Below are 18,579 nucleotides of genomic sequence, written 5' to 3' on the forward strand. Positions count from 1 at the left end.
TTGTCGACTGTACTCCATTACTGTCTGTTGTCACTGTTATTATTTTCCAGAGACTTTTGTGTATTTAGTACCAAAAAGTAGCGTTTAGTTCAGTTTTTCACCCATTTTTATGAACTCGGGACACTGAGTGAAAACATTCATGTAACTGTCGTCATCATCAGACTTGTGTCAGTATCACATAGACACCACTCAAACTTGGAGAGTAAGTGAATAAATAAATAAATATCACATAAAGTTTGGAAGGTAGGAGACGAGGTACTGGCAGAAGTAAAGCTGTGAGTACCAGGCGTGAGTCGTGCTTCGGTAGCTCAGATGGTAGAGCACTTGCCCGCGTAAGGCAAAGGTCCCGAGTTCGAGTCTCGGTCGGGCACACAGTTTTAATTTGCCAGGAAGTTTCATATCAGCGCACACTCCGCTGCAGAGTGAAAATCTCATTCTGGAAATATCACATAGCTGATGTGGTCACAGAGACTAATTTAATTTGACTGAAAAAACAATCTGAACAGAAAAACTGTCAAGAGTTGGTTGTTATATCATGGCACACAGAGTGTACTGTACAAATAAAGAACCATCAGTTATGCCTCCTCAGAGCTATATTTATGTTGCAGGAAGAAACTGAACTTTTGAAATGTTGCACCCATCAGCAGAGGGAGCATGTGGCAGCTGTGGAGCACATGTAGTGACAGATTTAGACAGCAAATTGACATTTGCCACATTTCGCTGTGTCCACCATACAGCCGCTGAAGAAAGCACATGTACAAGCTGCTTGGCAGATTAGGGCCAAAGAGACAGTGAAAGAATTTGAAGGATAATGTGTGGATGATATTCTGCTACAAACTTGGCAAAACTTTCATACAGGGAGGACTTTATGAGATACCAGCAATGCTACAGGTCATTTAAGGATTTTCAACAGAGCAGAATTTTGGACAGTGATGAACCCAGATCTAGACGACCTTACACACTGGAAAATATTGTATAAAATGCATGTTTGACTATCAGCTGCTTTTACTGAAAATGCTGATGGTCAAACATGCATTTTATACATTACTTGAGGGCTGTTAATAATCACCTTCCTGAAATAGAAGAGATTTTACTGTGATCTCTGGAAATCATCATTTAACTTTTCGAGATGTTGCTGATGAATCCTAGTATGGATGAGGGTTGCTGTGCGGAGGAAGAGGCCCGAATTGTGGGAAAACCAAACTTGGATGTTACATTGTAGCAATGTGGCAACTCGTGTCAAATACCTGTCTGCAGATATCTAGAAAAACTCAAGTCCCGATTGTGCTCCATCTACTGTGCTTTTCTGACGTAACCCCAGAAAACTTTTTCCAGTTTTGTAAAATTAAAACCACATTGAAAGGATGTAGTTTCCAAACCTTAGAGGAGAATCAGGATGATGCGGCAAGAGACCTGGGTGCCAAACCAGAAAATGTGTTCCAGGAGTCTTTTCTAATGTGGAAGAAATGATGGGAACAGTGTATTGCCAGTAAAAGGGCTATTTTGAGAGAAACAGTGCTTAAAATGTTATAGCAAAAGATTTTTTTTTCTGAACACAGCTTGTACCTTTATGACATTATACTAAAACACAGATAATATTGTACTTGAATTGAATTACGTACGCCACTGAAACAGAGAAAATGTTTTTCTCGCAAAACTTACAGGAAAAGACATGTACATCATAAGTACTACAGATTATTTTTAAGGAAAAATTCAAGAGATACCCAAACATTTATGTTGTTAATTAGACAGACACAGTCTACTGCAGAGGAGTTTTTGAAAAACTTCACGTTTCTGCTTGTCATTCAGCCACTTGTTTTTACATCTACATCTACATACATATTCTGCAAACCACTTCGAACTGCATCACAGAGCGCACTTAGCGTGGTGCCACATATTAGTGTTTCTTTTGATTCTCATCGCACATGGAATGCGAGAAGGTCTGCTTAAATGCCTCTGTGAATATGGTAATCAGTCTAATTTTGTCTCCGCAGTTCCTATGGCAACAGCATGTAGACTGCTGAAAAATGTCTCTAAATTCTTCCCTCAATATTGGTTCTCGAAACACTGTAAGTAGGTTTTCATGGGGTAATTAGTGCCTATCTTCAGCTGCCTGCCAATTCAGGTTTTTCAGCATTTCTGTGACACTTTTACGTGAGTACAACAGACCTATGATCATTTGTGCTGCCCTTCTTTGTACAAGTTCAATATCTCCTGCGAGTCTTATCTGTTTGTCCTTCATACGCCTGAAGTTTTGAGAGAGGAGACGTATGCCACCAGCAAAATGAATCGTCTAGTTGGTCTTTGATGCTCCACATTATTCCCCTTCTTTTGCCTTTCTCATCACCTTGTCCATCACAGTTAAGAAGAGAGATGGAGAGAGAATACATCCCTGTTTTAACCCTGGCTTCACACTAATAGGTGATGTCAGTTTCCCTTTGTTCTTTATTTGCAGGAGTATCCATTATACATGTCTTGCATTATCTTGATGATCTTATCAGGCATACCAAGTTCGACATGGTTTATCACATGCTGCTTCTTGACACTGAATCAAACACATTTTCAAAGTCTATGAACACTAGATACAAACCATCCATAAATTCCACATTCTGTTCGGAAATTATTTGGAGTGTATTAACCTGATCTACACAGGGTCAGTTCCCACACAAGCCAGCTTGTTCCCTACGCAGGCAGTTATGAGACAGTCCTTCATTCTATTTAGGATCTGCAGGAACAGGCAGGAAGGTTGGGCTAACTATAAATGTGGGAAAGATCAAATCTCTATAAATAAATGCCAGTACCAATAAGAAGTTTCAAACAGATTAAAGGAATGTAAAGGATGTTAAAGATTTAATGTATCTCTGAAGCATTGTGACTAAAACTGGTGGAGCTGATAAGGATGTCAGTAGCAAGCTCAAGAAAGCAAATGCAGCTTTCATCCAACTGCAAGCCATCTGGAAAATCAATGAAATTTCCCTGGGGGAAAAAGAAAAAAAAAAAAAGAAAAAAAAACTACTACTTCACAGCAATGTAAAGTCAGTATAGCTGAATAGTGTGAAACCTGGAAGGTGACAAAATCAATCTCGGAGAACATGCAGACTACCACAAACCAGAGCTTACAAACGATCCTGACAGCATTTTGGCTGAATTTAATCTCCAATTATGGGGTAGCAGGTAAATTAGTATATTAATTTAGCCACTTAAAAGAGCCTAGAAACCATTTTTGTGGTCAGGCAGAAACACAGTTTCATCAGCATTATGCGCAGCAAACAAACTGTTACTTCAATGAGATCTAAGCGATCCAGGACAGTGTACATTCCTCGCAAGTTCACTTCCTACTTTTACCGAAAATATGTTTGATAGCTGCTTGGCTGCAAGGCACAGTGCACATAGGCGTTTGACTCAAGTGGACAGATTAATATCTTGATATGAAGTGTCTCTTCTATCTGCCTCGCTGGCTGTATTTATATATGGGTGCAATGGATCTCCAAATGGATCATCTGCTATCAACTGCTCTAGGCACAGGTAGCAACACCTAAACGGCCCCTTTCTCAGACACATATTAATTAATAACTCTGTCATTTAATAATTTGCCATCTTCTTAATTTTTTATAGTTAAAGTCAAGTTTACTTTATTTACTGAAAAACTTTTAGCTCGGCTACATTTAAACTTTGCCCAGCTAGAATTTTTAGAGATTCCTTGAAATCATTGTTATTTACAGTAAAGTCTTGAAACTTGGTACAGATGTATTATTTCCTGAATGCAATCAAGTGCTACTGCAAATGACACTTCATCTATTATGCATAAGGATGCTTTCATTCCATATTTGGTTGTTAGTAAAGGACTTGAAAAGGTAACAGATGTAGCTTACAGGTGTTACATATTTCGTGGTTTTATATCAAACTGAGGCTACATACAAATTTTCATCTTTCTAAGTCTAATACTTAGCACCTTCAAATTTTTCATAAAAATGCCAGTTTTGACCAAAATATTGCCCTGGTCAATTTGAGATTAACCTTTTGATTGTGACATACATCTGCACATTCTAATTTTTTTTTTTAGCTTTCTACCTTCATTATTTAGTGCCACTTATTCTTTTCTTAAAATAATATAATTAGCAAAACATATTCATTAGATCATTCTCTGACTTCACAATGTTAACGTTAATATCCTGAAGCATACACTGACAAGATTCGAAGAAGTTAATTTAATTTTTAGTTTCACTCTTGGATTATGGTGCACTCCTTTGCATGCTACGCACAGGTGCATTATGATGATGTGGCGCTGGTCGTAGTGAAATGGGGTAAGTCCCAATACACTCACTTGCCACTGTATCTCTCTCCATGATAAAGCGCTTGTTTCCGTACACAATGAAACACTATGGAACCGTATAATGAGAAGCATGAGGAAATACAGATAAAGGCAAGGAAACAGAAGTGTGTTGTACAAACACACTGCGCAAAAATTACATGGCAATAGAGACAAGTCCTCAATTGGAATCCCCAGAGCCATTGCAGAAGAGAGGACTGAGGACAACATGGAGGAAGACAGTGGAGAGAGATGCAACAAAAGCAGGCAGAACTTAGGGATAGGTGAAGGCAACAGCAGAAAACAGAGACTGCTGCAAAACACGTATAAAGCCCCATATGTTCTAACCATAGAAACAGAAGGATTTAAGTCAAGTCTTATCTGGTATGGGTCTCACACAGTTGCGCAGTATTCTAAGATAAGATGTACAAATGATTAGTAAGTAGTTTCATTTGTAGACTGACTGCATGTTCCCAATATGCTGCCACCTGCCTTCCCTAAGATGTGCCTATGTGATCGTTCCATTAACTCATAACCCTACGAATTGTTATGTCGTCCAGCTGTTTGTACGAGTTGACTGATTCCAACTGCGAATCATTGGTGATGAAATTCTACAACACTATTCTGCTGTGTTCTGTGATGTACACAATTTCACATTTCTGAACATTTAAAATGAGATGCCAATCTTTGTACCAATTTGAAATCTTACCAAGATCTGACTGAGTAGTTCTTTAGCATTTCAGAGAGTACCTTTGTGCCATTTACGATGTCAAGCTCTTCATTTAAATTCATTGGATCCGCTTTGTTCATTTCACGTAATAGGTGAAAATTATTTTTAACACCTTGGAACGGATGCTCAATGTTAATATGTTAAAAGGATTATTAATACTAATAATATTAATATGGATGGACAATGCATTTGCGGTAATTATATTGTGATGTGCATCAATGTGCTGTTTATGAAATTCTCTGCCTGTTTGGCCTGTATGTAGAGCTTCACATATATATGACAACTATTTTGTATACGGCAAATTATGTGACATAACATACACTACAGACTGATACACACACATACATGCAAAGAGTGATAAACACATAGAATACTGCTTGGGCCAAACTAAGTACTTCTATTAAAATGTGTCTGAAGTAGAAAAATGATTTTGGTTATGAACCTACAATTTTACCTGGTACAGTTCTGATACATTTAGTGAACCACAGCACAAATTCTTACACTTATTTTAATTAACTACACTCTCTACACTCTCCACTGCTGCATTTCATTATCACTGAAACATGTAAATTGTGAAGGTAATGCCATGTATTCTGACACAGAAAAGACTACTCTGAGATAACTTAAACGAACTAGAAAACATAAATGCAAACAGCATAAGAATTCTTTCTGACATACCTGCCCATCTGTCTTCAACTTCTTCAACATCGAACTCAAAACTAGCATTGTATGTGCTGCAGCCAAAGGAATGCTGTTCTCAGTTTTCCCCTGAATTGTCATTTTCAGCAGGAAAAATAGAGTTGTCATAAAAGGATAGGCACCAATCTTAAAAAGAACCAAACAAGAAGAATGAACAGACATTACATAGCTTCCTTGGTGAATTTCACTGTTGAACTCTTCTCAGGTTATCAGCTGAGTTGTGGTGTCATTTTGTTGAATGTTTTGACAAGTGCCCTATTCACCATCTCCAGGTGAAGTGATTAGTTCACGTTCAGCTTGTTCCTTTACAGCTGCTGTACCATGGACTCCTCTGCTGAGACCCCAACAGATGGGCCAATTGGATGCATCTGGCAGAAATGTCGTGGCTGGTGGTAGGGTGAAGCCCAGCTCTGCGAGGGGGCGTGGTCTGGATGTTGAGTCCTGGTGCTGTATACCTATTAATCAGTTGCCTCTGCCACTTTCACATCAGAGCATTCTTGACATATTTTTGCTAATGCCACATCTCTTACTGAGTTCACTTTGAAACAACTGTTTCTGTTGACAAGATCATCATGTACTCATATCTTCACTGCCTCTTTCATAAACAAATTCCAGAACCCTTTGGGACAGCACACTACTTTTATCTGTTCAGAAAAGAATGTGTCCTTCACTACGCAGTACTATGCCACTGCGGACTTGTCAGTTTTGCAAGGCACAAGCTCTTTGACTGATACAAGCATGTTACTGATTTTAACCACCGAGTGGAAAGTGGTTTTTATGTTGTGTTTCTCCGTTATCCTGGCACTCTTGGTGGCTGGCAGCCTTGCGCACAGAAGGAATGCGAGACATGGTTTCTTCTTCTGTGTTGTACTCTCCAACCTCCCCTGTGAACCACACACCATGACAACTCTTCCAGAGATATGCCATTGGCCCATTAGTTGGGTCCTTGCAGAGGAGTCTGCCACCTGGCAGCTATAAAGGAGTAAACTGATCTTGAATTTGACAGCTCACTGAAGACGATGAGTACAAATTCACTGAAATGCTGCAACAGCACAAGTGAGCTGACAATGCGAGAAGATTTCTTCAATACACATTATACATGCAGCAAATGCTGTAAACATTCATTTCTTACTCGTACAAATACTACTACAGCACATAATGTTCTAGATGATACATGCTGGAAATTAACACCTTTGTAAGATCTGTTTGTGTATTTACATGGCCTAAGAACTATGTCACAGTTCTAGAAAGCTGTTCAGTACTTACTTTCTTTAATATATATTCCTTGTCATCATGATTGTCAGTATCTCTCAGCCAAAACATGTTCCTGAAGTAAGCTTTCAAGTTTTCACTCAAAGTAACCCACAGGTTACTTGACTCTGATGGAGTCAGTTCATGCAGTAACCCTTTGGCGACCTGCATATAAATAAACATTAACTGAAGATAGCAACAACATTGTGTTGTACAGACACAACAGTCACGTTATCTGAATTTAAAAAAAAATAAAAAGTTTCAGAAAGATTACCATTTGTGCCCAGACACACACACACACACACACACACACACACACACACAGTGTATGAATACTACTACAGGTATAACAAAATTTTATTCAGTCACAGTTATAGGTGTGACTGGTTTTAACATTTATGTCATTATCAGATAGTCAGCCCACAGGGAAAAATAAATCACTATATGCTAAACTGTTAAAGAAACATGATAGGTATTATTATTTTTTTGTGGTGGCAGGGGGGGGGGGTGGTGTGGTGTGGGGTGGTGTGGGGTGGGGTGGGGTGGGGTGGGGTGGGGTGGGGTGTGGTGTGGTGTGGTGTGGTGTGGGGTGGGGTGGGGTGGGGTGGGGTGGGGTGGAGTGCGGTGGGGTGGGGTGGGGTGTTGTGGTGTTGTGTGTGTGTGTGTGTGTGTGTGTGTGTGTGTGTGTGTGGATATTAATATCAATAAAAATAATTCCATCACCAACCTTGTTAAGGATTTCTTCTTCTAAAGGTGGATTATGCAGTAACCTCAGAACTGTCAGCATACCATCTGGGATGTCAGAGTCAAATTTCCTCTTAAAAGCCATCATGACTGACAGACAACTGATTTTGAATGATTCAATATGGAACTAAGGATACAGTTCCATCTCAGGCATATGGAACTCTATTTTTGTGAGTCATGTGGCTTCTAATACAGTTATCCTGAAATCATGAAAGCATAATCAAGTTAAATAAAACATTGGATGCAGCAAAGATGACATTCATTAACAGACATAAATTTTCAACAGTGCAGGAAAAGACAGATTGTACTTACTGTAAAGAAGAAACGGTAAGTTGCAGACAGGCATAATTAAAAGACACTTACATCTCTCCATTCTCGTCTCCCACCATCTTTGTTTGCTGCCCTCTGCCAATGCACTCGCCCATTTTTCCCTGCTTCTCCCCTCTTTGATCCTTTTTTTCCCACCCCACAATCTCCTGACACAGCGTTGTTGGCATTCTAGTCCCAGCGCACTCCTCCAAACAGTGTTCGCCTCTTCTTCCACCCATACACTACTATCCCTTCCCCTTCCTAGCCTTCTTCAGATTGCTGCTTGCATCCCATGTGACAGTTGCATTCCAGACTGAGTCATGTGTGCTTGCTTATGTGTATGAATGGTTTGCGTTTCTCTTTTGGTGATGAAGGCTCTGGCCAAAAACTTTATGTAAGTGTCTTAATTGTGCCTGTCTGCAACTTAATGTATCTTTTTCATGGTAAGTAGCAATCTATCTTTTCCTACATTGTAGGTATTCCCAACTGGAGTTTTCATTGTTTGAGAAATAATTTTTCTATCTTTTAGATTTCATTTCTCAGGATGTTACATCTGGTTTAGATGCTATAGCGATGGTATATTCAAAGATTAAGCAAAAGTAGAATTCAGAATATTTTTTCATGTGCTTACATAGTTTTATTAAACTGGTCTACACAAAGAAAAGTACTCTGGAACATATGTCTCAATACAGTTTTGCATGAGCACTGCAGCTGTGTTAAGCACTGCTAGACATTAAAGTTTCACCACTATGAAAGAAGCACGCAATAAAAGTCAAATTCGCTTGAAGTGTGTCATGTTCACAACAACAAGCAAAGTCCTGAAAACAATACTGAAATTAACTAAAGTAAAGCCACAGACGGCCATACTGTTGGGTCAGAAGATGTGAGAAGAGGGCTTACGAAATCAATTATATGACAGATTTAATGAGGGAAGGTCATTAGATAAGATAGGATGAATAAGGTGACTGTTTCAATGAGGCAATGTCATTAGGAAGGGACGACATAAGTGAAGTGGCAGAATTAATGGAGCAAGGGCCTTGTAATATAATGGAGTAAGAACTGAGACAGGGTACAGCAGCTGTGTGAGAGAAAAACTGAGGGCTCGTGGTGCTGAATACACTACATAACAGAGAGTCAACGATGGGCTTTGGACATACACTCCTGGAAATTGAAATAAGAACACCGTGAATTCATTGTCCCAGGAAGGGGAAACTTTATTGACACATTCCTGGGGTCAGATACATCACATAATCACACTGACAGAACCACAGGCACATAGACACAGGCAACAGAGCATGCACAATGTCGGCACTAGTACAGTGTATATCCACCTTTCGCAGCAATGCAGGCTGCTATTCTCCCATGGAGACGATCGTAGAGATGCTGGATGTAGTCCTGTGGAACGGCTTGCCATGCCATTTCCACCTGGCGCCTCAGTTGGACCAGCGTTCGTGCTGGACGTGCAGACCGCGTGAGACGACGCTTCATCCAGTCCCAAACATGCTCAATGGGGGACAGATCCGGAGATCTTGCTGGCCAGGGTAGTTGACTTACACTTTCTAGAGCACGTTGGGTGGCACGGGATACATGCGGACGTGCATTGTCCTGTTGGAACAGCAAGTTCCCTTGCCGGTCTAGGAATGGTAGAACGATGGGTTCGATGACGGTTTGGATGTACCGTGCACTATTCAGTGTCCCCTCAACGATCACCAGTGGTGTACGGCCAGTGTAGGAGATCGCTCCCCACACCATGATGCCGGGTGTTGGCCCTGTGTGCCTCGGTCGTATGCAGTCCTGATTGTGGCACTCACCTGCACGGCGCCAAACACACATACGACCATCATTGGCACCAAGGCAGAAGCGACTCTCATCGCTGAAGACGACACGTCTCCATTCGTCCCTCCATTCACACCTGTTGCGACACCACTGGAGGCGGGCTGCACGATGTTGGGGCGTGAGCGGAAGACGGCCTAACGGTGTGTGGGACCGTAGCCTAGCTTCATGGAGACGGTTGCGAATGGTCCTCGCCGATACCCCAGGAGCAACAGTGTCCCTAATTTGCTGGGAAGTGGCGGTGCGGTCCCCTACGGCACTGCGTAGGATCCTACGGTCTTGGCGTGCATCCGTGCGTCGCTGCGGTCCGGTCCCAGGTCGACGGGCACGTGCACCTTCCGCCGACCACTGGCGACAACATCGATGTACTGTGGAGACCTCACGCCCCACGTGTTGAGCAATTCGGCGGTACGTCCACCCGGCCTCCCGCATGCCCACTATACGCCCTCGCTCAAAGTCCGTCAACTGCACATACGGTTCACGTCCACGCTGTCGTGGCATGCTACCAGTGTTAAAGACTGCGATGGAGCTCTGTATGCCACGGCAAACTGGCTGACACTGACGGCGGCGGTGCACAAATGCTGCGCAGCTAGCGCCATTCGACGGCCAGCACCGCGGTTCCTGGTGTGTCCGCTGTGCCGTGCGTGTGATCATTGCTTGTACAGCCCTCTCGCAGTGTCCGGAGCAAGTATGGTGGGTCTGACACACCGGTGTCAATGTGTTCTTTTTTCCATTTCCAGGAGTGTAGTATGAGAACAAGTCTTCCTATACCTTCCAATCAGCCTCTGAAAGATATCTGAAAAACGTGTCAAGGCAGCCAACAAGGCAATGAGAAGCGCTTTGAGATTAAGTCGCATCATGGATAGATATAATTGAAGGGGAAGGCAAGGAAGAAATTCTAGGCCCAAGCACCTCAAGGCAGTAGGCAGTGAGAAGTTGGCTGTGAGAAATAGCCACGGACAGATGCAGCCAGAGTTACAGGCTGGAGTCATTGAATAGATGATAGATCTCCAGGGCTTTGCTGGAATGGCTACTTCTACCAACAGCTGGAAGACGTTGCCATGGGTAGTTCTCTTAGTCTAGTGGTGGCCAACTTCTTCATGGAACATCTTGAGGCTCAGGCACTGGACTTGGCACCTTGTAAATCACCGCCCAAGCCAAAAACGAGGAATAATTAATATGCTTGTAATGCAAGCAGGATGAATATGTGAGCCGCACCACCTCAGACATGAGATGCAACACCTGGAAAGTGTTCTGAGGAACAATGGGTACTCAACCATACATATAAGAGGTGTAACAGAGTCAAACACTTGGTAAAGTGACACATCGGAAAAAGAAATGTCAAGTATGGCATTTCTGCCATACATTTCCAAAGTGATGGGCAGAATTGGCCATATATTGCACAAACACGGTGTAAAAACTATTTATAAACTGACAAAGATGATAAACGAGTGTCTCAGATCAGCAAAGGAAAAAAGGGACCCCACTTGCAATGTCGGGAATATACCGCATACCATACGCAGGCGGAATGATTGCACGATCAATCAACACCAGGATCACACAACATAAGTGGCATTACAGGTTGGAGCAAGTGGAGAAATCAGCCGTGGCACAGTATGTGCTGTGTGAGGCTGACAAAATAGTGAAATTTGTCGACATGGAAGTTCTGGCTGTAGAGAAGAGCTATTACACCCACTTGTTCAAAGAAGCTATAGAAATACATGAGAAGAAATACGCAAGAATAGTTTCGACAAAAAAGAAGAGAGCCTCAAGGTCAACAGATCTTGGATTTCCATGGTGCAGCAAATGACCGATGCAGATAGCAAGAGGAGAACTGTACTGTAAATGACCACAGAAAGCCCTTGGATACTGGTGTAAAAGGTACATGTAACATAAAGCTGCAAGCTCGACTCCAGTCCATGGCCAGCAATGGAGAGTGAACCTTTGACAATGCCAGCCACTAGTGCTAGCAAAACGTCAGAAAAATCATCGAACAAACATTGGCCGAAGAACCCGAGACAGAAGCCAACAGGCAGTTTCTCAGCAGTATTCTGTGTATGTCACAAATGTCTCAAGCAGTATCACTGAATTAGCTGCAAAAACAGCTGTATATTATGCATATATTGTTACAGTAATTAAGTCCGAGAAAACTAATCTACTCAAAGCCTTTAGACTACAAAAAAAGATCATCCAAGCCATGGTGGGAGCTAACAAGAAACAACACTGCAAATCTTTATTTGAAAAGCTAGACCAAATGTTCATCCAAAGCATGTATATGTATGAGATTCTCATTTTCACACAGATGATGATGATGATGGGGAGGGTTGTATGGGCGCATGACAGCAAGGTCTTCAGAGCCCATTCAGTAACAGATTGAGATGGGTGTCAAGAAAATACTCAGAACAGTAATTTAAAACAGAACGTAAAACACAGGTAACAAGGTTGGAAAAATATGTGCCTACTCACACCGAAACATGGGACGAAGCATGCCGTCAGCAGTAAATATGGGCAACACAAGAAGAAAGTGGTAGAGGGAGCTAAAACAATGTAGCAGATGGAAGTGACAGGCTGACTGCAAGGAACAAAGGGAGGAGCCAGCCACTTTGCAATACACTAAAACTTCCAGCCTAAAAGTTTAGGCCAGAGTCCAGGCACATCACAAAACTTTGAAACCCTACACACAAACGTCTCATCATTAGCTACAACACATGGCAGATCCCCATCAACTTGTGCTTCTGTCCTTGCATCACAGTATAAAATTCAGTCTGTTAAAATGTGCCGGACAGGGATGTGCACACCACAAGCATCACAAAACGGGGGATCCTCCTGCCGTAATAGAAAGCTATGTGTGAGAGGACAGTGCCCAATTCAAAGACGCGTGAGGATCACTTCCTCCCGCCTGAGCAACCGGCAGGAGGAACGCCATGGCCAAGTTGTTCACTTCACCAACCGCAATTTTTTGGCCGTCAACGCCAGCCATTCTTCCTCCCACAACTCCATGCACTTCTTGTGGAGTGCAGAAATGACACACTGCAAGGGAATAGGACATCCTGCTCTCTGCAGGCCTCCTTGGCAGCCCGATTGGCCTGTTCATTGCCCCATATTCCTACATGACCAGGTACCCAGCAGAAGGACACCTCCTTAACCAGCTGTTGGAGCAAGTACAGTTGGTCGTATATCAGCTGGACCATCTCCTCAATTGGGTACAGATTCTGCAATGATTGTAAGGCACTACGAGAATCGGAGCAGAGGAGAAATCAACTGCCCCAAACACGATTCATATGCTCCAGTGCCTTCAGGATCGCATGGAGCTCTGCTGCGAAAACAGTATATTCATCAGGGAGGTGAATTCGGGTAACAAGATCAGGGAACACTACAGAATAGCCAAGGAAATTCTCTTGTTTGGAGCCATCAGTGAAAACGATGGTAAAACTGTGATGCGCATCTAAAATGTTAAAAAACATAGATTGGAATGTAAAATCTGGTGTACTATCTTCTTTAAAATTAGTCAAATCTAAAATAAGTCGGGGTCTCTGGAGGAGCCAAGGTGGAAATCTGCTCCAACCGTGACGGAAAGCATGAAGACCAGCTATATCCATTGCAGAGAGGCTATCCTGTGCGCGAATCCCATAGGGCTGTGTTGCTCGTTGCCGGTTATGAAATAGCCGTGCCAGAGGAAGCTGAGCAATGGTATGGTATGCAGGTGTGTATGATGCGGATTAAGTTTTATACGCCTGGCGCACTGTAATTAGCCGCTGCCACATATGAAGTGGCGGTTCACCAGCCTCTGCACAGAGGCGTGGTATGGGGCTAGTTCTGAATGCCCCAGTAGCCAACCGAAGGCCTTCATGGTGCACAACGTCCAACATCTTTAAGTAAGAAGGCCTCGCAGACCCATACACCGTGCACCCATAATCGAGCCGAGATCGCAGAAACTCCCTGTAAAACTGGAGCAGACAAGTCCTGTCATCCCCCCATGTACTGTGGCTAAGACATTTTAAAATACTTAAAGCCTTAAGTGACTGTCATTTCAGGTCTTTAAGCTGAGGTAACCACGTAAGCTTCAAGTAAAAAAGAGCCCCAGAAATCTCACCGTGTCTTTAAAAGTAAGGACAGTGTCCCTCATCCTCAACTCAGGAAAGGTTAAAATCGAACGAGAACGGTGAAAAAGAACACATACGAACTTCTCGGTGGAAAACTTAAAACCACTCTTCTGCGCCCAGTCATCCAAACATCTAAGAGTAAGTTGCAACTGACGCATTGTCGCTGCAAAGCTTGATGACGAGCAAAACAAAGAGAAATCATCCACAAACGAGGAACACTGGACAGGACTTTTCACTATAGAGGTAATGTTATTAATAGCTATGGCAAAGACAGTCACACTTAAAATGCTACCCTGAGGGAAACCGTTCTCCTGCTCAAAGCGGTCAGACAGGACGTCACCAATTAGGTATCTAAAATATTGTGGCGAGAGGAAAGACTGAATAAAAAGAGAAAGACAACCACTAAAACCCCATTCGCGAAGCTGCTCCAGGATGAGACACCTCCAAGTGGTATCACAGGCCTTCTCGATGTCAAAAAATACACCTAGAAGCGGATGATGGCATAGGAAAGCTTGTTGTATAGCTGCCTCCAGGAGGGCAAGGTTATCGAAGGTGAAACGAAACCTCCTGAACCCACACTGAAAGCGACTAAGGAGTTGCCGGGATTCTAACATCCAGACAAGGTGGCGGTTGACCATCCGCTTCAAGGTCTTTCCCATGCAACTTGTGAGGGCAACACTACGGTAGCTACTCGGGCTCGTGCGGTCTTTCCCAGGTTTTAAAAAAGGAATTAAAACTGCCTCACGCCACAAGTCAGGAAAGTAACCTGACGCCCAAATGGCATTAAAAAGCGTGAGGAGGCTTTCTTTGTTGCGCCTTGTGAGGTGCCATAGTATACTGTAATGGATCCTGTCGTGACCAGGGGATGTCTCACGAGCTGCAGACAATGCAGAATCCAGCTCCGACACAGAAAATGGGCAGTTATAAACTTCATTAGAGGTGGACTGGAACTCCAGACTACACCTCTCAGCAACCATTTTATGGCACTGGAAACCTGGATCCTGACTGGTTGTTGCAGTAACCATGGCAAAATACTCTGCCATAGTCTGGGCAATGTCTCGCGGATCCGTATGGAGAGTGCCGTTATTCATTACAGAAGCCATGGGGCACCTCCTTCCTCTCCCAGAAATTCTCCTGATGGTCTCCCACACAATGGAACTTTTGGTGGCATGATTAATGGTGTTCATGAACTATTGCCACGACCTCTTCTTGCTCTCTCGAATAATGCGGCGACATTTTGTCCTCGGCACCCGAAAGGCTGCAAGATTCTCAGCAGTTGGCCGACCCCGGAACCAACACAGAGCTGCACGCCTGGTCCTGATTGTAGAGCGGCATTCGGCACTCCACCAAGGGACAGGTTGTCTCTTTCGGTGGCCTGTGGACTGTGGAATGGGTGCTGCAACAGCGTGGTGGACCGCTTTGGTAATATGATCCACTCACGCCTCAACGTTCGAACTGGGCCAACTGGCTATAAAGTGCCCAGTTGGCCCCACTGAGCACCCATCATGGTAGTCTCCTTTCGGGGCCCACACCATCTGGCAGGTGAATCCAGATTGAGAAGTGATCACTGCCGTGCAAGTCAGCGACCACTTCCCATTGAGCACTGGCGGCAAGAGCTGGAGAGCAAAGCAAGAGATCAATGGCCCAGTCGCTGTGCAGAAGTGAGTGCTCTGTCCTGCATTGAGCAAGTAGTCATAGGGTGACAGGAGAAGCCTCTCAATTGCTCTACCCCTGGGACAGGTAATTGAAGAGCCCCAAACCATATTGTGGGCATTAAAATCACCATAAATAATAAATGACTGGGGGAGTTGTGTAAGAAGGTCGGTGAGGGCCGCTTCATCAAGTGCATCATGTGGGGGCAAGTAAAGAGAACACACAGTCAATGGATGACGTACGTACACGGACAAAGTGACGGCTTGTAAACTCGTCGTAAGCGAGACAGGCGAGGAGTGGTAGTCCGTCCTGTCAAAAATACCTACACCTCCTCTAGCTCTCTCTCCACGCAGGTCATCCTTTTTGTGGAGTGTATAGCCTCATAGCTCAGGGGAGTAAGACGGATGGAAATAAGTCTCCTGGAGACACAGACACAGAGGTCTACCCTGAGAGAGTAGATGAAGTTACTCCACATGCGTCCTGAACCCCTACAAGTTCCACTGAAGTATGGGAGCCAACTATGATGGGGGTAATACCTTCATTCTATCTCTCCGATGGGGTGGGGAGACTGCAGCAGGTGGAGGGGCAGTCGTGGGGTGAGATGATTGCCTCACACATATGTCATACTCCATCAGTTCTGGGGAAGAGCCAGATGAAGCCTCACGTAAAACATCTACATGGTCAGATGGTTTACCACGTGATGTGACCCGCTGTTGCTGCTGTATAGGAGCTTTCTGCGGTTTGGTGGGCTTTGGGGGAGCCGACACGGGAGTGGTAATGGCCGTATTGGGCTTCAGAACAGCCCCAGCTGTTGGAGGCACCAGGGGTTGGCCCAAGTTCGCCACTGTAGCTTTGTCTGCCATTCGAGTAGGGGCTACAGGCTCTGAAACACTGGCTGCATTGCAAGTGCACTGACATCTGCAGGTGTTAGTTCCAACACTCACCACCTCTGCGTAGAGGCATCAGCTTTTGGAGTAGGCTTCTGAACCACAGATGCAAAAGATGTAGCAAATGTGGGAGGTTGCATCGACTTGTAGATCTTTTTGGCCTCACCATAGGGGATACACTTGGTTGTTTTTATTTCCTGGACTTTGCGTTCCTCTAAAAATATTTGGCAGTCCCTACTCCATACAGGGTGGTTTCCAGAGCAACTGATACCAGTTGGCTGGAGACGAGCAACTAACTCCTTCATGAGCAGCATTACCACAGCTCCCCCAAGTCGTTTCGCATTTACACCCTAAGGTGGCATTTAAAACAGCGCATTGGGGTCGGGAAATAAGGCCTCACACTAAGGCGAAGGAAGCCAGCTTTAACATGTTCAGGAAGTTTTATGCTACTGAAGGTCAGAATAAAGGAGTCGGATTTCACAAGATTGCCATCAGCCCTCTTCAGGATATGTTGGACATCAACGATACCTTCCGGAGCCCACTCATGTTGCAGTTCTTTCTTGGGAATGTCAACTAGATCCCGGCATGTCACAACACCTTTGCTACAATTCAAGGTACTGTGCAGTTCAGTGTCTATGGCATACTCCCCAAGGCATTTAGCAGACTGGAGGTTAGTTGCTTGCAGGGAAGTGGAAGTTTCCACTAGCAAGATCCCATTATGTAAGCGCTTCACCGATTTTATGGAGCCACGGATTCCCTCCAAACCCTTTTGTATATAGAAGGGTTCAACCTTCTCAAAACTACCCTTCTTCCGTTTCACAATGAGAAACACGTTCTGATTACCAGAATGCATTCTATTACCAAAGACTGGATTTGTCAAAGAAGTGCTAGAGTCAGTGGGACTGACTGCACGAGCCCTCTTAAGAGACTGGGTGTTATAACCTTCCAGCAGCCCATCCTTTCCACTGGGAGGAAGAAAAGAGGATTTCGAAGGATCCATCTTGGTCCCACGAGCAGCTAGGGAACTAGAAGTCCACCTAGACAGAACCCCGCGTGCCTAGGTAAGCCTTATACAAGTGAGGTGCGGCAGGTTCCCCAGAGGTTGCCCGCTAACGACTGTTCCACCTCAACAGCCATGCACCTCATCAGCGCGCAGCACACCTTGGGATTGAAGGGTTGTTTATAGAAGTTTATTCCATCCTTGCGATCCGCACGGTCAAGCCAAGATCCCCATTCCCTGAGACACACAACGTCCCACCGCTGTGCCGCATGGTGGTTGCTGAAGTATGCCCAGAGCTTAGAGTGAATGGGGACTGGTAGCACTTACCAGTCCCCAGCCCAGGAACCCTGTACCCGGCACCTGAATGCCGAGCCCCTGGGGGCTTTTCACACAGAGAAACTCACAACTTTTTGAGGGAACTTTTTCTTACATCAGTATGAGACTAGATGTAGGGCAAATTACATGTTACCTTCTCGCAGACTAAAACCGAATGAAAAAGCTCTACACCATATGGGCATGAAATTTGTAAATAAAATCGAGGAGAGGAAGTGAGACAAATCTAAAAGATTCTGAAGGAGATCTGGAAGAATATTTGAAAAGTAAATGCTATTATAGTGTAGAAGATTTCTTGAATGACCACCATGTAATACAGTAACTATCTAAAAAAAAAGCAACACAATATGTATTATAAACAGATTATTATTATTGTTATTATTATTTAATGATAACCATGTAAAGTAACACCCATCTGAAGAAGCAACAACTTATGTATTATAACCTTAGATTACATTTATTACTCTGTAAGAAGTTTTAGAACTGACAAGTCACCTAAGTTACAATCTTTGTTAGTATGAGACATGATAAGTAATAATAAAATTTTGAAATTTCCTGGCAGATTAAAACTATGTGCAGGACTGAGACTCGAACTCAGGACATTTGCCTTTTGCGGGCAAGTGCTCTACCATCTGAGCTACCCAAGCATGATTCACATCCCATCCTCACAGCTTTACTTCCACCAGTACCTCGTCTCCTACCTTCCAAACTTCACAGAAGCTCTCCTG

General features: G+C 43.7%; 1 protein-coding gene across 1 annotated transcript in view; it reads right to left on the bottom strand.

Moving 5' to 3' along the window:
- Positions 1–18,579, bottom strand: part of LOC124613132 — a 179,203-nt gene that overhangs the window by 136,483 nt on the left and 24,141 nt on the right. The window contains exons 2-4 of the mRNA XM_047141749.1: positions 7,717–7,933; positions 7,005–7,154; positions 5,718–5,864 (exon numbers count right to left, since the gene is read on the bottom strand). Of these exons, the coding sequence (XP_046997705.1) occupies positions 5,718–5,864; positions 7,005–7,154; positions 7,717–7,821 (402 nt within the window). The 5' untranslated portion in view covers positions 7,822–7,933. The remainder of the gene's footprint in view (positions 1–5,717; positions 5,865–7,004; positions 7,155–7,716; positions 7,934–18,579) is intronic.

This window comes from Schistocerca americana, chromosome 4, assembly GCF_021461395.2.
Source record: "Schistocerca americana isolate TAMUIC-IGC-003095 chromosome 4, iqSchAmer2.1, whole genome shotgun sequence".
NCBI lineage: Eukaryota > Metazoa > Arthropoda > Insecta > Orthoptera > Acrididae > Schistocerca > Schistocerca americana.